The sequence below is a fragment of the Spermophilus citellus genome, assembly GCF_964194105.1.
Source record: "Spermophilus citellus genome assembly, chromosome: 2".
NCBI classification, from domain to species: Eukaryota; Metazoa; Chordata; class Mammalia; order Rodentia; family Sciuridae; genus Spermophilus; species Spermophilus citellus.
The window spans coordinates 199,936,922-199,962,519 of record NC_138183.1 but is presented as its reverse complement, the minus strand read 5'-3'; the positions used below and the strand labels follow the sequence as shown (position 1 = coordinate 199,962,519).

At 37.4% G+C, this 25,598-nt stretch overlaps 1 protein-coding gene across 1 annotated transcript; it reads left to right on the top strand.

The window, feature by feature from the left end:
- The first annotated feature begins 2,598 nt into the window (after positions 1 to 2,598).
- Positions 2,599 to 24,805, top strand: LOC308640975 (interferon-induced very large GTPase 1-like). Its single transcript, XM_081279033.1, has 2 exons — positions 2,599 to 2,711; positions 16,085 to 24,805. Exon 2 carries the CDS (start codon positions 16,087 to 16,089, stop codon positions 23,371 to 23,373), a length of 7,287 nt encoding a protein of 2,428 aa, XP_081135159.1. The 5' UTR covers positions 2,599 to 2,711; positions 16,085 to 16,086; the 3' UTR covers positions 23,374 to 24,805.
- Positions 24,806 to 25,598: the final 793 nt, after the last annotated feature.

The following is a 25,598-nucleotide window of genomic DNA, read 5'->3' as shown; positions in this document are numbered from 1 at the left end:
GAATAACCTCTTAAACAACATGTAAGCCAGCTTTAAGGAAAAGACTAGTGGTAAATCTTGGGCAAAAAAGAACTAGCAGTCTTAGCTGTCCCTCCCTTTTATCCAATGGACTGGAAATGTACTGGCCAATCCACAAAGCTTTCAGTCAGAGCCAGGAGAGGGCTGGAAATAGGGTGAGGAAAGTGAGGTACCCTATTTGTACTCTATTGTAAAGGAGTACAGAGTTGAGCAAATGCTACCAGGTTCCCTTGTCCCCCCAGGTCCCTCTCTTACCCAACCCTAGTCCTACCCTTTATGGTCCTGGGTCATAGGACTCTCTCAAGGTTCCCTGGGGAGGTCTACGTGAATTCCCTTTCCTTCACTGCATCATAAAAAGACCAGAATTGTTCAAGTGGAAACAAAGTTAGCAAATGACAAGAAGGAAAGAGAAAAACAAGTAACAAAAACACCTAGAGAAAACAGCTTAAACACATCTGTGTCAAAACTCACCCTTATTTTTAAATAAGCATTTCCTGGAATTCAGATGAGAGTTGTAAATGAAACTGAAAGTCTATTTTCAGTGTTGGGGGTGAGCCAGCCTTACAGGACATTGTCAGACTGTGGCAGGGCTTTATCAACTTCATTGCTTGATATAACACATAACAAAATCCTCCCATGTACATACAGTGTGCTCTCATTCTGAAGAAATTTCAGGGGGATCAGACAAAGACTATCATGTGTGGACTCCTAGTATACCAACGGAGAACACAGGAACCAGTACACATCTCAGCACAAGAGGACAAGACAATTCTCCCAAGACCCATATAGAGGCAATGGGAAATTTCCCCTCCGCCCTCATGACGATCACTGGAATGAAACAGACAAAGATTGAACAGGATAAAAGGCATATGAACTTATTTTCATGCAAAATGGGAAAATCACAGCATGAGGGACAATAATGGGAGTATGATTATCCACCTCTTTAACATTACATACAAACTTACATATCCCATTTTCTATGAGGGAAGGAGAGGTTGGGACAGGTAGATAATTTTGAGAGCTTATAAATTATAATTAGTCTTGAAGGTACTCTCAGGACCATGTCTTTGAATTTTGAGTGAGCTCATGAGTCAAAATCTTGTAAGGAAATTTCATACAAATGTGGTTATATTTCTCAGTCCTCTTTGAGATAGACAATGGGAATTCAAGGTGGCTATAAAAAGGAATTGTTCCCTTTTGCAGTCTGGTCTTAATGCAGATAAAAAGAATTCCAGAGAGGCTTCTCCCTTTACATCAAGTTGCTCAGCATGCCCAAAATGCCATTTTTCAGGAATGTCATTCTCTGAGCCCCAACAACCAAAGAATTCTGGCAGTCACAGAGAAACTCTCAGAAGTTCAAATTATACTCTTAGAATATTGTAACTGGAATGATCCTTCTCAGTACCTCCTCTTGTGACACATTTGATCTTCAAAGCCAATTCTGTGTTGGGGAGAAAAGAATTAATATTTTGAGCATGTGCTTCAGGCCAAGCACTAGATGAGAATCACCTACGTCATCTCATTTTGTCCTCACCACTATTATTAATGTAGATAATACTCTGCCACTACAAATTCATACACCATCTAGCTGCTTCTTATTACTTAGGTTGCCTTCTTCCTATATACAGGTAGTATAAGGAAGCTTTAAATTTATTCTTTTTCCTCCAACAGTTTTAATAATTGAGTAACATACATACTGTGAGAAAAAAATGCATACAAATTATTAATATGCTTAAGCATGGAATCCATATCAAAGTATGAGACTCAAAGAGGGCAAGATGGATGAACTTTATGAAAAGCTAAACAAAGGAATGGGGGCCTGGACTTCTGGAAGGGAGGGTGACATACATGCTGGAAGGACTGGAAGGAGGAGCACAGTGAGCCACTCCTGTAAATTTGTTACGTACATGAAGTTTCCCAGGGGTAATCTCTGTCTGGGCCTGGTATCAGACTCCCAATCTCTTCTTTCTGTGAAAAGATCTTTCAGAGGTAGGATGGGAGTATCAGATACAAAAGCATCTACCTGCATCCAAAGTGTACTTTACTAGTGCAGTTAGATATAGATTTCTTTTTGCTAAAGGAAAGCTTTCCAGAGGCCTTCCTTTGTTTAAGAGATTTACAGTCTCTCTGAATAACCAACTCAAACTATGCAAAATCAGTATGTATTTTGAGTCAGATATTTTGTTCTCCCTCAATAGTAACTGTTGAATCCTGGGCTCAGACTTTGACTAATAAAACTCTTGCTCATTAAAAAATGCCTATGCTCTCCTTCAAAGAGAAAAGATCAGCCTTCTCGTAAGAAACTAGGTCAACAGCCTTATACCCCCTGTGCTCCTCGAGTCAATTTGTGAAATAGCCATTATCATCCCCGAAAGATACCTAAGGAAAGCAGCTCAGATATGCTAGTTTCCTTATTCAATCATCACACATTGCTTGAACATCCACATATTTAATGTTCTTTGTCTGGAACTCAAGAAATAAACATGAGTAAGATAGAAACTCCCACTAGAGGAAGGAAAACTGGGAATTGTCCTGCTCTAAGGTAAAGTTCAGTCCCTTATCTCACTAAAGAACCCAGAACTGACTGCAGCTGTGAAATCTCTGCCTCCCCCACTTGGACAAGGAACCTGTTCTTGGTGGTGCAGTTTTCTCTGGAGCAACCTGAAGACAGGCTCTTGGACTTAAAAAGACAAGTAGGTGAACAAGAAGTTAAGAATTGGGGTAGACAGAGAGACATAGCAACAGGCCATGATGGTTCTGAAATCCAGATGGGAAACTGCAGTTAGAGTTCTTTGATTGGGTTTCCAGATTCGAGGGCAATGATGGCTTCTGCTTTGGCTCCCCGGGCACTTGGTTCTGCCCTCTGAGTCATCTCTCCTTTTTCATGGAAAGTAATAAATTCTCACAGTTGAGCAGTTTTGTCAGCTTGCTTCCTGCCAGTAGAATTTGGGGGTGGGTGAAAGGGATATATAGCCTCCTTTTATTTTGTTCTCACTGTGTCTCTTTAGGTTCAAGCTGGCAGGCTCTCTGTTGTACTAAAGATATGGGTCTTGGAGTTTCCCTGGTGTCAAAGATTAAACACGCAAGAACTGCCAAGGCAAAGCTAGAAAGCAAATTTTATTTAAGAAAGTGATAGAGACAGATTTCTCCTAAGAGATGTGGCCCCGGAGCTGAGTATCCATGGGAGGGAGTGTGTCTTGTTCTTATATAGACCCCCAAATTCCCTTTCTCTTTCTTCTCCATGTAAGTGCCTGGGACCAGGGAGGTGGGGGTTAGTTATTAGCAACCCAGAGTGCCCAGAAGCATGATCATAGAGGTTAACAACCCATTGTCCTCTGTGCAATAGCCAGTCCTCATCCTCTGGACCACCATCATTCCTTACCTACACTGACTGCCTGACCTTTGCCCCATGCCTCAGTTTAAGGAAGAATGTGACATAGCCTATTCATTCTGGCCAGGTGAAGCACTAGGCAGATTGCTTTTTGACAAAGAAAGCATTGTGGTGGGAGGATCAGCACCATATTATATAATTCTCATCTATCTGTCCCCTTAATGCTAATATTCTCAAGAACTTGTGATATATTCCATTGGGTCCCCACTCCATCAGACTCAAGCCACATCCATAGGTGACTTTCAAATAAATTCTCCTATTCATTGGTCTTATGCTAGATTTTTAAAGGATGGTATCCCTAAGGCTTCCTCTGAGACTTATGGTTTGATTAATACTACTGCGTTAAATTCTTATTCTCTTCAAAGAATTCTTTATATACCTGATTACACCAACCTTTTGATATTTTTGAGTTTTCACAAAATATTGTAAAATCATACCCGTTTTGAAAAGCTTAGTCCTTTTTCCTCATACCAATCAAACAATAAGGTCATGGTTTTGAGAAAAAGGAAAAAGAATTTTTTTTTTTTTTTTTTTTTGCTTTGCAGGCAAAGGAGAAAGGCAGAGGTTTCTGTCCTAGAATCTGTGACTCTTCCCTTCAGGGGTAACAGAGGGCTTTTTAAAGAGGTGATTCAAAGGCTTAATTTTAGGTGTTCCTTGTCAGTGGTCATAATTCAGCTTGTCCTTGAAATATAGCCATTTCTTAGGTCTTCTGTTTCTTCATTCCTGTGGTGTGTGTGATGAAGGACAGATAACTCTGCTTAGGATGGAAGGAAGGGTAATCTCGCTTTCCCAAAGTCAGGAAGGGAGAGAAGGAGAAGAGAAAGAAAGAGAATTTAAAAATAAGCTGCACTGGTAGAGAACTAAGGGTTATGTTCAAAGCATGAAGAAGACCACTGCTTCATACTCAGCAGAGGTTCAAGAGCAAATATCTTAATTCTAATGTTTTTTGCCTTTTAGAGAAAATCAGAAATTCAACATTATGTAGTCCTGTTGTCTTTTAGTTTAATAACTCCTTTCTTAATTTACTCTCTCCATTCACATTTTATTAAAACCAGCAAGAAGAAATCAGGAGACCTCTTCAAAATTTTGCCTTAGAGGATCCTTACCTACATAATCAATTTTATCGCTTATCAGTTCTGCTGTATACATAATCCCAGGACATAATTTTTCTAGGCTTTCTGCTACACATAACAACCTTTCTTCTGGTTGCAATGCCACGTTCCTCCCTTTTTTCCAAGTTCTTCCTTTTTTCTATAGTTCCTCTCTATAGCAACTTTAGAATCTAGGTTTCTATTTATAGTCTATTCAAGGTAATTTCAATTTTCATGCTCTTCCAAATTCTTCTAATCTCCAGGCATTCACCTGACTCCAGATATGTTGCCATGTTTCGAGGTATTTGTTTAGCAGTACCCAACTGCTTGGTGCTAAAAGTATGTATTTTATAATGCTTTGTAACAAGTTATCACAACTTAATATCTTAACACAATAATTGTGTAAATATCTATTTATCAATCATAATTTCATTCAGGAGTCCAGACACTGTTGAAGATTGGTGCCAAGGAACTGAGCAAGATGAGAAACAGGACACAGGGGACTCAGAACTGTGGAAAGCTAAGGATTTTTATTTTAAGCAACCCAGCCATTATATATCCCTTGTGTTATCCTTATGGTTCAGCAAGTTCTTTGAGGTTAACATAAGCAAGATAGTAAGAATAACATTAAAATAATGCAATGTTCATAAGCAACTTCCTTAATCTCTGTCTTAGATCTAAAACCAATGATTAAGCACAATTCAAGGGGAACCAATCAACAAGAATATTCTCAAAATAAGTTTAGCCACGGGGAAATGCAGTCTCAAGAGGAACTTGTGGCAAGTCTGACCTTGTCAGCAGAGTGTGTCCTGAGAACAGTGTGTTGTTCTTGCTCTCTGACATGCCAAGAGCTCAGAGGACTTTAACCCTTAGACAGGTACAGAGATTCCACAGGCCTTGAGACTTAAACTACTCCATCAAGACACTGCTTAACAGAGTATTCTACTCAGGGATTCACAAGGCTGCAATACAAGAGAGAACTAAGCTATGTTCTTTCCTACAGGTTTGACTGTTGGTACAATTCAATGTTTTGTTGTTGTGAGACTGAAGTTCCCATTCACTTAGTTTCTTCATAATTTCCTAGATATTTCTTTGGATTTGAGTTTCTAGCTGGACATGTGGAATTAATATATAGAATGGCTTGTTCCATTACAAAATTTTTCTACTCCACCTCTAGCCATTTGCCCAAATTTTCTTATAGGAAACCTGATAAATAAATTCTTTAGTTTAACACCTATCTTCCACTAGCTTTTATATTCCACTCCCACAGTATTTTGTGACATCCCTAGAATTTACCACTCTATTTCAGAAATCCAGTTTCCTGTCATTTCTTCACAAATTTATTATTCTTTTTCTAAAAAATATAAAAGCATCTTGCTTTGTTCATTTCTTCAGATTTCTCTCTCTTGTGAGGATACCTATGCCCATGTAAACTTAATAAAACTTGCAGGCTTTTTAGTTATTCAGTCTTGTGTGATTTTGGCTCCTAGATGTAGCCAAAGATCCCATAAAGGAGCCAAAATTTTCTCTCTTAATAGAAGAGATTTCTCCCTGTCTTACATTCCTGAAGAAAAACTGTCCCAAACCTCTTTGCAACAAAAACTCTGATCTAAATCCTGTTCTTCCTTATTTCCCCTTGGGTTTTGTTTCCAGTATTTTGAGCAACTGACTTTACTGGTTGTTTCACTTTGAACAAGAAAATATGCTCAAGTCTTCCCATTCTGTTTAAATTCAAGTCAATATGATCAAGTCTTCCCTTCTTCATATTTCCAGTATTGCCATGTTTCTTGCCTTATAATTTATATTAACAGAGACCAGAAAAAAATTAATACTTATAAATATTAACATATTGGATAATAGAAATAAGAATGATATTCATTATTACTATTCTTGTCCTATTTCTAGTTAGAAATTTCCCTGTAAGTATAGGGGAAGACAAAATCTCCATCTTTCTATGGGTTCATATCCAGAGAGTTTTTGTTAAGACACATTTTTCAACACAACCCTGGCATTTTATTAAACAACATAAAATAAATCAGGCCTTATGTATACTTACAGATTTTTTAAATTTGTTCTTTTTAAAGCTACATGACAGTAGAATGTAGTTTGATGTATACATACATGGAGTATAACTTACTCTAATTAGTATCCCATTCTTGTGGTTTACATGATGTGAAGTTTCACGGGTGATGTATTCATATATGAACATAGGAAAGTTATATCGGATTTATTCTACTATCTTTTCTAGTTCCATTTCTCTCCCTTCGTTTCATTGCTCTCTGTCAAATCCAATGAATTTATATTCCTCCCACTCCCCCTGTCTTGTGTTAGCATCATTCAATCTTTGGTTTTGGGTGTTTGGCTTATTTCACTTAGAATGGGAGTCTCAAGATCCATCCATTTACTGGCAAAAGTCAAAAAGACATTCTTTTTTTGTGATTGAGTAAGATACCATTGTGTATATATACCAGTTTCTTAATCCATTCATCTGTTGAAGGGCACCTAGATTGGTTCCATAGCTTACCTATTGTAAATTAAGATGCTATAAACATTGATGTGGCTACATCACTGTAGTATGCTGATTTTAAGTCCTTTGGGAATGTGCCAAGGAGTAGGATAACTAGGTCAAATGGTCCTTCCATTCCAAGTTTTCTATATAATCTCTGTACTGCTTTCCATGGTGGTTGCACCAATTTGCAGTCCAACCAACAATGTATGAGTCTACCATTTTCCACAGATCCTCACCAACATTGTTACTTGTATTCTTGATAATTGCCATTCTAACTGGAATGAAATGGAATCTCAGTGTAGTGTTAAATTTCTTTTCTCCAATTGCTAGATATGTGGAACATTTTTTCATATATTTGTTGACCATTCATATTTCTTCTTCTCTGAAGTACCTGTTCAGTTCCTTTATCAATTTATTGATTGGGTTTTATTTTTGAGTTAAGTTTTTTTATTGTTTTAATTTTTTCAAACATATTTTTAGTTGTAGATGGACACAATACCTTTATTTTTTATTTATTTACTTTTATGTGGTGCTGAGGATCAAACCCAGTGCTTCACACATGCTAGGCAAGTGCTCTGCCACTGAGCTTCAACCTCAGCCTGCTGAGTTCTTTATATATCCTGGAGATTAATGCTCTATCTGAGGTACAGGTGGTAAGATTTCCTCACATTCTGTAGGCTCTCTCTTTATATTGTTTCCTTTGCTGTGAAGAAGCTTTTTCATTTGCTATCATCCCATTAATTAATTATTGATTTTACTTCTTGTGCTTTAGGAGTGTGTTGAGAAAGTTGATTGGTAAGCCAACATGATAGAAAGTTGGGCCTACATTTTCTTCTAGTAGGTTCAGTGTCTCTGGTCTAATGCCTGGATCCTTAATCCACTTTGAGTTGAGTTTGGGGCAGGGTGAGAGATAGGGGTTCAATTTCATTCTGCTACATATGGATTTCAAGTTTTCCCAGCACCATTGGTTGTTTATGGTGGATTTGTCTAGTGTAAAGATAACCATATTTATGTGGCTTTGCCTCTGTGTCTTTTATTCTGCTCCATGGGTCTTTGTGTTTGTTTTTCTGCCAATATCATGCTGTTTTGTTACTATAGTTCTGTAGTATAATTTAAGGTCTGATATTATACTGTCTCTGTCTTCACTTTTGTCATCAAAAGTTGCTTTGGCTAGTTTGTGCTTTTTATTTCTCCAAATAAATTTCATGACTGCTTTTCCTATTTCTATGAAGAACATCATTGGCATTTTAATAGGAATTACTAACTGTATAGTGCTTTCAATAGTGTGGCCATTTTGACAATGTTCATTCTGCCTATGGAAGAACATGGGAGATCTTTTCGCTTTCTAAGCTCTTCTTCAATGCCTTTACTTAGTGTTCTGAAATTTTCACTATAGAGATCTTTCAACTATTTTGTTAGACTGATCTCAAGTATTTTATTTTCTTTGAGGATTTTGTGAATGGGATAGTTTTCCTAATTATTCTTCCAGCTGATTGGTCAGTGATGTATAGGAATACAATTGATTTATGGGTGTTAATTTTATATCCTGCTGCTTTGCTATATTCATTTATGAGTTCTATAAGATTTCTGGTGGAGTTTTGGGGACCTTCAAACATAGAACCATGACCTTGGTAAATAGCGATAGTTTGAGCCCTTCTTTTTCTATTCATATCATTTAATTTCTTTGTTTGGCCTAATTGCCCTGGCTAGAGTTTCAAGAACTATGTTGAATAGTAGTGGTGAACGAGGGCACATCTGTCTTGTTTTAGGTTTTAGAGGGACTGCTTCCAAGTTTTCTTCATTTATAATAATGTGGGCCTTAGGTTTAACAAATATAGTTTTTACAATGTTAAGGTATGTTCCTACAATCCCTAGTTTTTCTAATGTTTTGAACATGAATAGATGCTGTACTTTGTAAATGCTTTTTCTGCATGTATTGAGATAATATATGAGTCTTATCTATATAAGTCTATTGATGTGTTGAATTACTCTTGTTGATTACCATATGTTGAACCAACCTTGCATCCCTGGGATAAACCCCAGGGATTGATCATGGTGCACTGACTTTTTAATATGTTTTTGTATATTATTTTTCAGCATTTTATTAAAAATTTTGCATCTATGTTCATCAGAGATTTTGGTCTGAAGTTTTCTTTCCTTGATGTGTCTTTGTCTGATTTTGGTATCAGGGTGATACTAACTTTATAAAATGAGTTTAAATGGGATCCCTCTTTTCATATTCCATGGAATGATTGGAGGAGTTGTGTGTTAGTTCTTCTTTGAAAGTCTGGTAGAACTAGAAACAAAAGTGAAGAAAGAAACTTAAGCAGAATTTTCCCATTTTTTAATGGTCCATGAAATATATTTTATAGTTTTCTTTTATAGCTCAGAAAGAAAGTTGGTTTCTAGCAGAGGTCAACTGCTTTCCTAGAAAGAAATATTTCTCCACAGCTTAAGGGAAAATCTAAAAGAACCTCCAGAGGAAGAGAACAATTATCACAGCTGCCATCTAACATTACCTCTCTACAGCACAGTTCCAAACACCATTTAGTCCAAGCTGGGGAGGGCTTCCTAGATCATTGATTCTTGTTCTTCTCCCAGGGGAAAAAAATAAAATAAAAATGTAAACACATACCCATACACACACACACACACACACACACACACACACACAACACAACTTCTCTTAGGGTTATGAAAGAATTCAGCTAGAATTCTTCCAAAGGAACTACAACTAGAAACAGGGGGAAAAGCAGCAGAACCCTAGGGACAGAAAAGTTTGCAGAGCACATTCTTTGATTCTTGAAAGTTCTCCATCTTTGCTAGCCACTATTTTCTGTCCTCAGGAATGAAAGCTGAATAAGGCATAGTCTCTACTTCCTGGAAACACAGTCAGTGGTCTAAGGGAAGCATACAGGACCATGAAAGTTTCAATTGATGATGTGTAGTAAATGTTTAACTCTCAGGAAAAGAAAGCTCCTGGTTTGGAATTTTACTATTGCTGGGGATCAAACCCAGGACCTTGTACATGATAGATAGGTAAATACTCTACCACTGAGCTATATTCCCAGCCCAAAATTTCTGGATCAATAAATAAATAAGTAAATAAAAAATATTTCCAATTCATAGAATTTTCCATTACATAATACATCCTCTGTGGCCAATTTTAAGTGACTGATGCCAACTAAATATTGGGAAGAGATGCATAGTAACACATCATTATGAAGTACGTCCTCTATACATAGAGAGAGAGAAAAGTGGACTTTATAGCATAAATAATAGTACAATATAATACAATAATTTAGAATATTATCCTTTTTTCAGTTCGAATTGCTTTTGGTTTCCATATACTTCATTTAATTGGAAATATACATGATTTCTTTTTTAATAAGGTAAAAATCACATAATACCAAATGAACCATTTTAAATTATACAGGTCACTATCATTTAGTTCATTCACAATGTTATATATCAACTACCTCCATCAAGTTTCAAACTAATTTTATTATAACAAAAGACAACCCCATGTTCATTAAGCAATCACTCCCCCTTCCAACTTTCCCTAGACCTCAGCAACCATCCATCTGCCTTCAGTATCTATAGATTTACTTATTTTGAATATTTCTTATAAAGGAATGACATAATATTTCATATTTCCTGTATGGTTCCTCTCACTTAGCATAATGCTTTCAATGTTCATCACACTCAGGTGATGAAGGTTTACCCTTTTAAAGTATTTTACCTCTTAAATTTATGTCTTTGATCCATTTGGAGTTAATTTTCATATATTATGTGAGTTAGGGTTCTGACTTCATTTGTTTGCATGTGGATATCCAGTTGTCTTAACATCACTTATAAAGGAGACTTCTTTCCCCATTGACTTATTTTGGTACCCTGTCAAAACTACTTGGCTCTACATGTATAATTTATTTTCTGGTCTCTTCATTCCATTTCACTGATCTACATGTCTATTCTCATGATGGTACCACACTGTTATGATATCTGTGGTTTTGTTGTGTTTGAAATTAAGAAATATGAATCTGTATGAATCCATTAATTATTTTCTTCATTTTTAAGTATTGTTTAAGTTAGTTGAGGTCCTCTGCTATTCCACATGAATTTATCATGTTTCTAATTTCTGCAAAAAAAAAATTGCCATTGGGTGACATCTCTGTCTGACTTTCGTATCAAGCTAATGTTGGCTATATGGGTGTTAATTTAGTAAAGCCATCTGGTCATATGTAATTTGTTGAGTTACATATTTTCACAATGTCCTTCTAAACTCCTTTTAATTTTCTCTCTAAAATGTTGGTAGTATGTCCACAGTTTCATATCTCACTTTGGTCATCTGAGTCCCCACAATTCTTGTCTGTTTGGGTTTTTTTCATAAAGCTATATTTTATTTGTGTTGATTTTCTCTATGGTCTTTTTATTCTCCATTCAATTCATCTTTATTCTAATCTTTATTATTTTCTTCCTTCTGCATTATTTGTGTTAATTTTACTCTTCTGTTTCTATTTTCTTAAGGGCTGGATATGTTTTACCAATTTGAGACCGTTTATAATTTAGAAATTTACAAGTGTTAGTTTCATGGTATCTTATAAGTTTCAGCATGTTACATTTTAATTTCCAATTATTTCAAAGTATTTTCTAATTTCTATGTAATTTATACTTTAAAATTTTCTTTTCTATTAGTGAATTATAGTTATACCTAATATTGAGGTTCAGAGATAATTACACAAGCATGAAATATAATTTGCTCCATGTCCGTCATCAGTACTTCCCCTTTCCTTCCAATACTCCCTCCCCATTTCCCTTCCTCTATAGGTCTTTCTTATATTTATTTTTAATTTTTTAAAAATTAGTGCTTTATAGTTTTAAAGGTGAAATTCACTGTGGTACATTGATGTATATACATAGTATATTTTGGTCGATTTAATTCCATATTTCTTCACTGTGCTCTTCCCTCCTCACTCCTCCTCAGTCACAGTTCTGTACTCCACTGATATTCCTTCTCATTTCCATGAGATTCGCCCCATTTTTCCCCTTATTTTGTCTAGCTTCTACATATGAGAGAATATATATTCAACCTTTGATATTCAGAGTCTAGCTTATTTCACTCAGCATAATGGTCTCCAGTTCCATACATTTACCAGCAAATGACATAATTTCACTCTTCTTTATGGTAAGTAAAACTTCATTGTGTATACATACCACATATATGCAATGTCTTTATCCATTCACCTACTCATGGGCCCCTGGGCTGGTGACATAACTTGGCTATTGTGAATTGTGCTGCTATAAACACTGCTGTGGCTGTATCACCAAATTATGCTGACTTTGGGGGGACATCTTATATCTAACTATAACAGAGAGGATCACAAAACCAGGACCAGAAGATTGGAAACCTTTAAAACATATGACTAAATTGGGACAAATCCCATAGGTTCCCTAATCTCACTCAAGCATGGTTTCTACAACAGTGAACCCACAGAGGTTGCCACAAAGAGGGATCAGATTTTCCCATCAAAAATAACTAGATGGATAGAAATGAGAGTCTTGGCATATAAACCACAGGAATTACCAGATGACCAAGGTGTTGCAAACATATCCCCCTGAATTTCTTTTTCTCAAATAGACTAGATGGCAAATTGCACCATGCTGTTCAGGGAAAGAAAGTACATGCTCCCTGAAGCCAAAGAAGCCTTGGTAGCTGCTAGGATGAACCCTCAGTTGTTCCCTTTTACTTATGGGAACAACTACTTTAGTCTTCCCAGAGGCAAATTTACTTATCTCCCATTTCTCTAGTGGTGTTTTCAACCAGCTCACACTTGAAGTGCCACACCTGCACAAGGTGCAGAGGCTGTTCTCAGGTCCCACCTGAGTTGCAAAATTTGATACCAAAACTCAGTCCTTATCGTTGATGCAGATCCAATAATGAAGACCAAGTTTTGAGGAAAAAGAAAAGGGTTTTTAATTTGTTAGCAAAAGATAAATGCAAGAGACTCACATCACAAAGGCAACCATTCTAACTCCCAGGGGAAAAAGAGAGGTTGAAAAGGAAGGCACACCAGGGTTGTTTTCTAAGTATTATTTTCAGTTTTTTATATCTAATAAATTATATCCCTAAAAGATCTCTTGTTCCAGTTTCAAGTACAGTTTCTTTATTCTTATGGGCAATGAGTGGCTGATAATTTGGCTTAGTACAAAAAGATTGTTAATCCTGCTTCCCCCACAGTTGGTGAGGAGAGGAAGAAGAAGAACATGTTATTTTTAAAATAAGCCACTAGTGGTCATACAATAAGATTTGTATTCAATGCATAAATTGGTCCTAATGACTTGAAATGAACCCTGCATATATTGACTGACAGTTCTAGAGGCTGGATGTCCAAAATTGAGGCACATATATACAAACAGAGCCTTCTTGCTCTGTTAGCACAAACAGAAAGCAAAAGTACAAAAAGACAAAAGGGGTTTGAAATAATCCTTTTATAATGGAGTTATTCCCATCCATAAAGGTGCAGGCTTCATGCCAAAATCACCTCTCAAGGGTACCAATGCATAATACTGCTAAATTGCAAATTTCAACAAGAGTATTAGAGGAAACGAACATTCAAACCATAGTGGTTAATCCACTGAAGACAAGTGAAGGAAAAATCTAAAAAACAGTGTGTAGGGGGTGAATAGAAATAAGAATAAAGAGAGTTTTAACATCAAGAATACAAATAACAATAATTGCAAGTGAGAATATGAAGGAAAAGAAAATTAAACTTATATGTACTTGTTGGTACTACAAATTGTTATATCTACTTTAGAAAGCAGTATGAAGAGTCCTACAAAGACTAACAATGGAACAATTACATGACTGCAATATACTACAACTTTCTATTTATCCCAAATGGCTAAAACCAGCATATTAGGTACAAGCATCCCAATGTTTATAGCAGTGGTATTCGTGACAGACAAGTTATTGCATCAGGGTAGGTATCTGTCAACAGACAACTGGGTAAAGAAAATATTATATATATATATATATATATATATATATATATATATATATATATATATATACACACATATACATACACATATACATCATGAGTTTTACTCAGCCATAAAGAACAACAAAATTATATCATTTGCTGAAAAGTATACAGAACTAGAGTTAATGGTAAGTGAAATAAAGAAAAACAAAGGTTGAATGTTTCTTTCATTGGAGAAAGCTAGAGAGAAAAAATATGGAAGAAATTTTTTAAAAGTATCTCATGAAAATAGAAAGGAGAATAATAGGGTAGATAAAGGGGATCAAGAGGAAGTGAAGAGGGGATGGGATGGTATGGGGAAGTACTGGAGAGCAAAATCTATCAAAGTATGCTACAACTGGATATGACTATTCCACAAAGAATCCCAATTTTATATATTCTACTAATTAAAATTATAATAACAGCAATCATAATAATAATAATAGAAGGGAGATTAGTAGAGTAGAGCAAGTGGATCAGTAGAGGAGTGATGGGAACAAAAAAGGTATCACAGAATGAGATTGACCAAATTATGTTATGTGCATGTTTGAATGTGGAAGAAAGAATCCCGCTATTATGTATAAATATAATGTGCCAATAAAATTTTTAAATCAAAAAAGTTAACTAAAAAAGATATTTAAGAGAGATGGTAGCCAGGTGCAGTGGCACACACCATAATCCCAGTGGCTCGGAAGGCTGAGGCAGGAGGCTCAAGAGTTCAATCCAGCCTCAGCAACAGTGAGGTACTAAGCAACTCAGTGAGACCCTGTCTCTAAATAAAATACAAAATAGGTCTGGGATGTGGCTCAGTGGCTGAGGATCCCTGATTTCAATCCCCAGGGTCCCCCAAAAAATAAAAGATAGGTGCTGCAATATGGATGAACCTTGAAAACATTGTCCTGAGTGAAATAAACTAATCACAAAAGACCAAGTATTGTATCAATCCATTTATATGAAATGTCCAAAAGAGAAAAAATTCATAGAGACAAAATAGATTAGTGATTTCCAAAGGCTGGGGTGAGGAGGGAAGAATGGGGAGTGACTGGTAATGAGTAAGGAGTTTGATTTAGGGGTGATGCAAATGTTCTGGAATTATATAGTGCCAGTGATTGTTAATATATGACAAAATTTGGGATTGTACACTGTTGATTGATGATTTTGTGATATGCAGAATTATACTTATTATTATACTTATTATAACAATAAACAATACATCTATTTATTTTTAAAAAGCATAAATCAAAAAGAGAGTGTAATATATTTGTAGGAACATAGGTGTATAAGATAGACATTGAGCAAGTATGCTAGTGTCATTGCATGGCACAGGAATTGTAGGAGGAAGAAAAACTTGAATAATATATAAAATTGGAATAAATGATACCACATCTCATCTTTCATCTAAGGATATTCACTGAAGATGAAATGGTGCAAAACATGAAAGGAACCCTGGATTAAGGAGAATATGGGGATCTATACACATGGACTTGGATGACATCCATATATAGATAATTCTTCATGTAATGGAAACATGATTTTAACTAGGTATGGATGAAATGTAAGAAATGAGTTACCAAGCATAAATCAGGTTAGAAGTTCATTTTAAAAGACCAAATGAGTATTAAATAACCTAGGAAGAAGTAACAGAGAGATAGGAATGAAACAATTCAAAAGAAAAAAATATAGACAAAAAAATTCCAAATGATGATATTGCTCTAGTTTTAACAATGAGCACTGAGCTTAGAAACTCATAGATATTCTTAATCTTCATGCCTCAGCCTCATACTATTCATGCAATTGAGCTTATGAGGTAAGTGCACAAATGAGGCTATTAAGTTGTAATTTACCAAGGCAAATAAAAAAGCAATCTATGTGACAACACCCACAATGATACCAAGCAGAAACACAAAAAGGTTTTGATAAAAAATATATTTTAGTATAAGTAAAGCAGGGAAGAGAAAGTCACACTAAGACAGTCATTCTTTTGATCACGTGGCAAACATTTCCTAAAGTTACAATACCATTAAATCTAACTGGATGTGTGTTTTACACACAGGTATGGACACAACAGAACACACTTCTGATGAACCTCTGCTCAGAGGCAAAAGGAGGCAAGATCTTCAAGAGATGCTGAGGCAAGTAGGACTGGATATTGAGTACTGGTTGCCCAAGCTGCAGCAAGATCTGGGCTTGACCTGTCCTCAAGTCATACAAGAGTTAACAGAAAAAGACCTCCAGAAACTGAAATCCCAGGTACAACATCCATGGGAGAAAAGGGCCCTGGAGAAGCTGGTTGCCCTGTCACACTCAAATAGTCATCCAGAGTTTCAGGAGTCACCAGTGGAGATGATAATGAAAAAGCAGAAGCAGGCAGAACAATTGCTGCAGGAGCTGGGAAACTTCTTATTAGAAGGGAGGCAGAGACAGGAAGAAGCAGTGAGGAAAAAAGAAGCAGAGCTGAGGCAAGCCATGGAGATCCCTGAAGAGTACTGGCCAGTGCCTGAAAAGCCCCTAAGAGAAGTCATGGAAATCATGAAGAGACAACTCAGTCCCAAGGAGCAGACACTGTCTCACAGGCAAAACCTCCCAGATAGAGATCTAATAAGATGGGCATCTGGAGGGCTAGCTCTGCAAGGGGTTTACCAAACATGCAACCAAATGGACCTGATACAGAAGAGGGAGGAGCTACTCAGTATCCCCAGGGATTTCTCCCTCTTTGGACCCCAGCAAAGCACAAGAATGGAAACAAAACAATTTACATCTTTTCAAGAAGAATCCATGTTCACCCAGACAATAGAAAAAATGGGCTTCAGTGTAAGTGCCTCTGCCTATGGTGGAGGCTGGGGAATTCCAATAGAGATTGGAATGAATAAAAGCAAGCATTCAGAATCCAAGGAAACACAACAAGCAAGTTCTGAGTGTACATATTTCTGCTCAACCAAGTTCTGCTATGTCCCGCTGGCCTCTTGCTACTTTCACATGAATGAGCTTCAGCTATCCAAGCCTGCCCTTCAGGAATTGAAATACATGGAAGTAGTCTTGGACCAGAGGGCAGACACAGATAACGTCTCCTTACTGAAGCAGAGGACTGAAATTTTCTTCCACAGGTTTGGCTCTCATGTAAACCAAGGTCCTATGCACCTGGGAGGAATCTATGGATGGAAGGCTATTTCAGAGGGATTCCAAAGTGACCAGCTGGCTGATGTGAAGCAGCAGGCAGCAGAGGTCCTAGATATTTACATAAGGGGAAGCTACAGTGGATATCCAATAAAAGTTGCTGGGGATATGAGTGTGTCAGACTCACATTGCAAAAGAGTTTCCCAAAGCCAAATTTTACAAAATCTTCAAACCAAAATCCAACTATCTGTAGCCCAGATAGGTGGCCCAACAGAAGCAGATGGCCTTGTCCAGTGGAAAGCTGGACTTAGTTCCAGCAATCAAACCTGGTGTGTCATTGACCGGGGACTTCAGCTGGTGCCCGTTTGGGACATCATCCTCTCTAGTCACAGAAGTGACTTTAAAGATCCCCTTAAGATAGCTAACTGCCTGAAAGACAACTACACTGCTCTGACTGGCCTCAGTGCACAGATCCAGGAGGGAAGTGGATTGTTGAGTGCTGGGAAGGAGGCAAGAGTTTTCCTAGAGGAGGTAAAATCCTGGGAAGTAACTGATCCTGAAGTGCAGCTTCAAAAACTGATAGCATTCATGCAAACACTGAGTCAAAAAATAAATGATTATGACACTTGGATTACCCAATGTCTCACAGACTGGGACCTACAGAATTTTCTAGTAAACACTGTCAATTTTAGCAAAAATTCTTCCAGACATAAAATTACTTTCATTAAATCACAGTTGCGCACTCTTCTGGATCCCCACGTCTACAAAGTGAAAAACTTTCCTCAGGCTCACTCCATCATGCAATGGATCTACTGTAAGTCAGAGTCAGAGCAAGAGCAGCTCAACATCTCCCAATTTTCTCAGTTTATTGAAATCTTAAAGGAAACCCAGAATGAACTCTTTGAAGTGAATGTCAAGTGTGAAGACCAAGAAACAGAGAAAGAAGCTCAAAGAAAGTTCACCTATAAGGTCAGCTTAGCTCTCAGCAGCTTCCTGAATCACCTCCAAGCAACAGAGCAGACAGACACATACCTCTTGATACTTTCCATTGCAGCTGGTGCAGGATATCAGGTGGTAAGCAATATTTTTTGGTATCTCCTGGGCCATGATGAGCTAAACTTCCTACTGGATGAAATGCAAACTGCCTTCAATAAATACCAGGAGCTCAAAAATATTTCCAGCTACAGAGCTCATGCATTCCTAGTGCTCACAGGTCTGACAGCCAAAGCTGGAGTAGTAGCTGTTTCTCCAGAAGAGAAGATAAAACGCATGGAGTTTATGAGAAAACATATGGGACAATTTATTTCTAAAGAAGTTGTACATGTCCTCACCAAACTTGGGGCAGATCATGATTGGGAAAACCTAGAAAGAGACTTGAGGTTGCTCATTGATGGGAATTATGGAGCCACCATCTCTTCTTTGAAAATGGATGAGGTCAAAAGACAGCTACAAAGTCTTCTCCATGAAAAAAAACAGCCCTGTGAATCAGATATTAATGCAAGTAACACAAGTGAAATAATAGAAAACAGAGCCTTTCTAGATTTACTCCAGCGTCTTGGCCTAGAACATTACTACCCAAAAAGGATGAGTAGAGCTGACTTCCATTTGATCTACAAGACTTCTGTGTGCAACACCCAGCCCAAATCTGAACAGGAACTTCCCTTCTATTTTCTTCAGAAACTACTGATGCTGGATTATGGACTGAGGTACCAGGTCTTCAAAGATGATGAAAACATAGAACATCAGGTCTCTCCAAATGCCTCCAAACAGGAAAATGAGGCTATTGATCCTTATGAAGACTTTTTTGAAGATGGTGATAGTCTTACTAATCCTTTGAGAACAGAGTCCAGGCCCCACATTCACCCCATGGATATTCAGATGGCCATTTTTCACTGTGCAGATGATTTTGCCAGACAATATATTTTGACCAAATTATCCATCTGTCAATTTGCCCTGCCTCTCCTGGTGCCAAATCCCTGCACTTCTCAAATTGAATTCTCTCTCTGGTCCCTCAGACAAATTAGAAGAAGTTGGCAGGAAGGAAAGAAATCCCCACATGGGAAGAACACTCACAAGAATCTTCATATGTGTCATGTCTCCACCCCCATTGTGTCCTTCATTAGAGTTGGCAGTGGCCTCTCTGCTTCCAAATCTCAGATCATGAACTGTCTTCTCAGTGAACACAAACATGATGTGTTTTTCCACCGACACTGCAGAGAAAGCAGCAAGAATTGCCTCTTGATGCGTGGTGTGGTGGAAATCTGCTGGTTCTGCCCTGGAGGGGAAGAGGACAGGTTTGACAACTGTGTGACCTTCATGAACCTTCATGGAGATGCAAAGGAACATAAGAGGCAACTCACCTTCCTGCAGGAGGTCTCTTCTCTCGTTGTGGTCCTCATGTCTGCTTCTGATGAAAATAAAGAAAACAAAAAAATAGTCCGTGACCTGTGGCAATCATCAAGACCTCTGATCTGCTTACTTGATGACAAAGAAAAATCCAAAGCCAATAATGGTGGTAGAAGAGTGAAAATTGGCCTGAGGAATAGAAATGAGGCAGAATTGACAGAGGAGCTCATAACTACCATCAAACGTTTGCTAGAGCTCTGTGACACTGCTCTCAGCATGGAGCAGTGCTCTCCAATTGCTCGCCAACAAGGATTTCTTATTGATGAAGACCAGAAAAATTGCAAGGAAGCCAAACAAAAGGCTGAGACTATCATGGACCTCCTAAAAGAAACAGAGTTTTCTCAGATGAAGGAAAAATTTCTACCCCTTCAGGGACAACTATGGCATCTTTGGTGTAAGAAGGACAAAGAACTATATCATTTGAGAGAAAAGGGGAATAGAAGCATTGAACAACACAAGAGTGATGTTGAGGCAGATAAACAAATAATACGACATCAGCAGTTGACAAGAGCCTTTCCTCTTAAAGATATAATGGGATTTGTCCTTCAAATTCTCCATGAATATTCAGAAACTCACACTATACTCTGCTTCTTGCAATGGATGAGTTTGTTTTTGGATAGCCTGACTGCAGAGCATTTGGAAAACTTGCATGAAAAACTAACTCATTTGTGGTCAATTGTGAAAACAGAAAAGCAAAAATCCCAAACCAGCAACTTAAAACTCTGGCAAAATAAAATAGAAGCCATATCTACTGAGATTACTGACTGTACCTTGGGAATTGAGCAGTTTCTCAGAGAAGTTGGCCAGATCTATGAAGCTCTGGAAGAAACTTCTGCCAAAAGAGAGACAATTTTTCTCTCCCTTCCCCAAATTGCTGCAGACCTGATGATAGCTGGTGTCCCCATAGAGCTGATGGACGGAGATGCTTCCTATGTGCCCCTAAAGTGGGTGGCAGCTATTCTTGACAAACTCTCTGAGAAACTTGGAGACAAACGGCTCTTTGTTCTCTCTGTCCTTGGCCTGCAGAGCTCTGGAAAGTCCACTCTGATGAATGCCCTTTTTGGGCTGCAGTTCAGTGTAAGTGCAGGCAGGTGTACCAAGGGGGCCTACATGCAGCTCCTAAAGGTGGATGAGTCATCCAGAGAGGAACTTGGCTTTGATTTTTTGCTTGTTGTAGACACAGAAGGACTTCGGGCCCCAGAACTCAGCAACAAGTCCCAGAATTGGGACAATGAGTTAGCCACCTTTGTCATTGGACTTGCAAACTTGACTCTGATCAATATATTTGGGGAGAATCCATCAGAAATGCAAGATATCCTACAGATAGCTGTCCAAGCCTTTCTGAGGATGAAACAAGTGAAAATATCCCCAACTTGCATATTTGTGCATCAGAATGTAGGAGAAATGACAGCTAAAGACCAAACTACAGAAGGACGAAGGCGGTTAGAGCAGAGGCTAGATGAAATGGCAGCACTGGCTGCTAAACAAGAAGAGTGCTCAGATGTAACCTGCTTCAATGACGTCATCAAGTTTGATGTCAATACTCACGTGTACTACTTTGCTCACCTCTGGGAGGGCAATCCCCCCATGGCCCCTCCCAATCCTCGCTATAGTCACAATGTCCAGGAACTGAAAAGTACAATTCTTTTAACTGCCAAGCAGGAATCCAGGGGAAGCATCATGAAGATATCAGATGTAAAATTCAGAGTTCAAGATTTGTGGAGAGCCCTGGTAAGTGAGAACTTCATTTTCAGTTTCAGGAACATCCAAGAGGTCATGGCCATGAGCAAACTGGAAACCATGTATAACCACTGGACCTGGGAGCTCAGGAGTCACATATTGGACTTGCAGAACCAGTTTCACAATCAGATTCAGAATAGAAAAATTCTGACACTTACAGCAAGCATGATTGAGGATCCAGTTGTAAAGATATATGAAACCATCAAGCAAGAATTTGAAAAATATTTTACTGAAGACACAGAGAGTTATATACTCATCCAGTGGAAAGCCCATTTTGATAATAAGCTACTAGTCCTTAAAGACTCACTTATTTCGGACACTAAAAGAAAAGCCAATGAACTTATTAGTCTCAAAGAAAGTCAAGAACGGTTGGAACAGAAAAAGAAGGTATATCAAAATGAATTATTTGAGAGGAGCCAAAAATTGGCTTTAAGTGTAAAAGGTAAAGAATTGAGTGAAGAAGATTTACGTGAGAAATTCAACCAACTTTGGGGAAAATGGGTCTGTGAAGTGTCCTCAAATGTCCCTCAAGCCATAGAGCCTAACATTGATGTGGATGCTGAAAACATCCTTTTGGATTATTTCAAAAAGGAGAAAAACATAGTGGAAAAACTAAAGAGAAATACTGAAGAAGATTTTCATATAGATTTTGGAAAACAGGTCAAGATGTATAAAGAATATTGTGCTTTCTCAAAGAACTTAGAGGCCTGTGATAAAGTGTCCATTAATATGACTACTGAACATATTTTTTCAAGATTTGATGAAACAATTAACAGCATGTGGAGTCAACAACGTGATTATGATCAAAGTGACTTCCATAAAATCCTGAGAGTAATAGAAAATGAATTGAATTCTGTACTCACTAAAGACAGATATATATTTACCAGTGAATACAAAATCAAATTATGTTGGTGTTTATTTCGTAGAGCGTCAAAACATTTTAAGGAAATGCATAGGGCATTTAAGACAGTAAATGATCCTGTAAACTATCTAGAAAGCAAGAAAAATGATTTTTTCATGAGTTTCAAGATATCCTGCCAAGGTGCAACCTCTATCACGTCTTTTGTTGATTTTCTGTGGCACAAGCTCACTCCTGCTGTCTCTGACACCATATGGGGGAAAATGATCATTAAAATAACTGGGGACATGAGAGTTACCTGCCCTGCATTCAATGGAAACAGGGCTAACCTGGAGAAACACATTCTAATCTCTCTAGCAGAAGAAGAAAATTTTGACAATTATTGGCAGTACATTCATGATCCAGAATCATTCTTTAGGACTTACACTGAAAAGCATATTAAAATGTACTGTTCAGGCAAAGGTGGTGAAAAAATAAAAACTTTTTTCAAAATCTGTTTAGATGACATCAAGAATGCCATTCTCTCTGCCACTCATGAATCCACAGCAGTAGCTAAAGATAAAAGCAGCACTGCATCTGAGTGGCTGGATTTGTTCTGTGACTACCTGGGGAACAAGTTGATCTTCCCACGAAGAGACTTGATAAGCATTGAACGCCAGGAAATAAAAGATATGGAGTTTCTCAAAGAAGCCATGAGTACAGCTTTGGATCCTGCAATGAAAAAAGTAGAACAAAATTTTTCAAGTAGGAATATAGATGAAATGTTTCCTGAAATTGGGAAAATCCTCACTAAACATCTCTGTGGCTGCTGGAAACAGTGTCCCTTCTGTAAAGCAATATGTACAAACACAATTCCTAAACATGATGGAGACCACAGTGTTCCATTTCATCGTCCTCGGGCTGTCAATGGATCTAACTGGTATAGAACAGACCACTTTGTCATTGATTGCTGTTCTAGTTTAGTTGCAAGTGATCGTTTGTTTGCTTTGACAGATGATTGTAATATTCCTTATAAGAACTATCGGAAGGCTGGAAGGAATTTTGCCACATGGAATATCACCCCAGATTCATCCACCCAGCCATACTGGAAATGGTTTGTCTGTCACTTCAGAATAAAGCTGGAAGAAAAATATCAGCTAAAATTTGCAAATAGAGGTCAAATCCCTGATGAATGGGCAAAAATCACAAAGCAGTATGTGCTTGATGAGTTGAAAAAGAAATAATCCCCAATGAACACATAAGAATATTAGCATCTGAACAAAAATCAGAGTACATAACCAATCTTAAAACACATCCTCCTTATAACTAGAACTTTGAATAGTCAACTTTGTGAATAAATTATGTAAAAATGGATGCTTAACATTTGGGGAGTTTGAGTGTCTATAAAATGACTTTATTTTTCTCTGCTTCAATTCCATCTGGATGAGAAAAAAATTACTAAAATAGGATCATATGACAAAATAAAATAAAATGTACTTAAAATACCTATGTCATGCTTTGAAATATTATTCTGAATTTTTAAAAAATCTATCTCAAAGAAACTCATCACTACACAAGAAATTAAAAGCCATTGCACGTTTCTACAAATTCTATAGAGTAACTGCATGGCAGTTAAACAAATATACAGGTCTTGACTGGAAACTACTAATGGACTTTAACTCCTTGAGTGAATATTTTTCACTGTTTCAATTTATGAAGAAAATTTACTGACTCTTTTTATAAAATCTTTTAAAAATAGCTTTATTAAGATAGAATTCACATATCATACAATTCTCCCAACTAAAGCTGTACAATCTAATGTTTTTCCCTTTGTATTGGCACATTATAATTATACATAACAGTGGGATTTGTTACAATATGTTATATGTGCACACAATAAAACAGTATAATTTGAACAATTTTATTCCCCAGTATTTCCCCCTTTTCCTCCCCTCCCTCTCCATGATTCCTTTTGTCTATTTACTGGTCTCCCTTCTATTTATTTTTCAATTTGTTCTAATTGGTTATACATGAGAGTAGAGTGCATGTTGACACATTGTATAGAAATGGAGCAAAACGTCTCATTCCTCTGGCTATACATGGTGCAGAGTCACACCAGTAGTGTAATCATATGTGTATATAGGGTAATAATGTCTGTCACATTCTACTGTCCTTCTCATCCCCACAGCCCCACCCCTCCCCTCACTCCCTACTGCACAATCCAAAGTTCCTTCATTCTTCCCTACCCCACCCCCACTATGAATCAGCATCTGCTTATCAGAGAAAACAGTTGGCCTTTGGTTTGGGGGGGACTGGCTTATTTCACTTAGCAGGATGTTCTCTAGTTCCATCCATTCACCTGCAAATGCCATGATTTCATTTTTCTTTAAGGCTGAGTAATATTCCATTGTGTATACCTACCACATTTTCTTTATCCATTTATTTGTTGAAGAGCATCGAGTTTGGTTCCATAGTTTAACTATTGTGAATTGAGCTGTGATGAATATGTGGAGGTTTCACTGTAGTATGCTGATTTTAAGTCTTTTAGGTATAAAGCAAAGAGTGGAATAGCTAAGTCAAATGGTGGGTCCATTCCAAGTTTTCTAAGGAATCTCCATACTGCTTTCCAACCATTACCAGCCCACCAGCAATGTATAATTATACCTTTTCCCCCTACATCCTTGCCAACACTTATTAGGCTTGCATTCTTGATAATTGCCATTCTGACTGGAGTGAGATGAAATCTTAGAGTAGTTTTGACTTTCATTTCTCTAATTGCTAGAGATTATGAACATTTTTTTCATGTTTATTTCTTCTTCTGTGAAGTGTCTGTTTAGTTCCTTAGCCCATTTATTGATTGGGTTATTTGGGATTTGGGGGTGTCAAGTTTTTTGAATTCTTTATATATACTGGATATTTGGGCCTACTTTTTCTTCTATTAGGCACAGGGTCTCTGTTCTAGTGCCTAAGTCTTTGATCCACTTTGAGTTGATTTTTGTGCAGAGATATAGATAGAGGTTTAATTTCATTTTGCTACATATGGATTTCCAGTTTTTCTAGCACCAGGTGTTAAAGAGGCTATCTTTTTTTCAATGTATGTTTTTGGCACCTTTGTCTAGTGTGAGATAACCATATTTACATGAGTTTTTCTCTGTGTCTTCTATTTTGTACCATTGGTCTATGTGACTATTTTGTGCCAATATCATGCAATTTTTGTTACTATTGCTGTATATTATAGTTTAAGGTCTGGTATTCTGATGCTTCCTGCTTCACTTTTCTTACTTTGGCTATACTGGGTCTTTTACTTTTCCAAATGAATTTCTTTTAAAGAGGGGATTCAAAGGCTACATTTCAAGTGTTGTGCTCTCTGATAGAGTTGTAATTCACTTGTTAATTTGGGAGATAGTCATTACTGATATTTTCTGGTATCATGCCCTAAATATGGATTAATTAATTCCTATGATTGGTG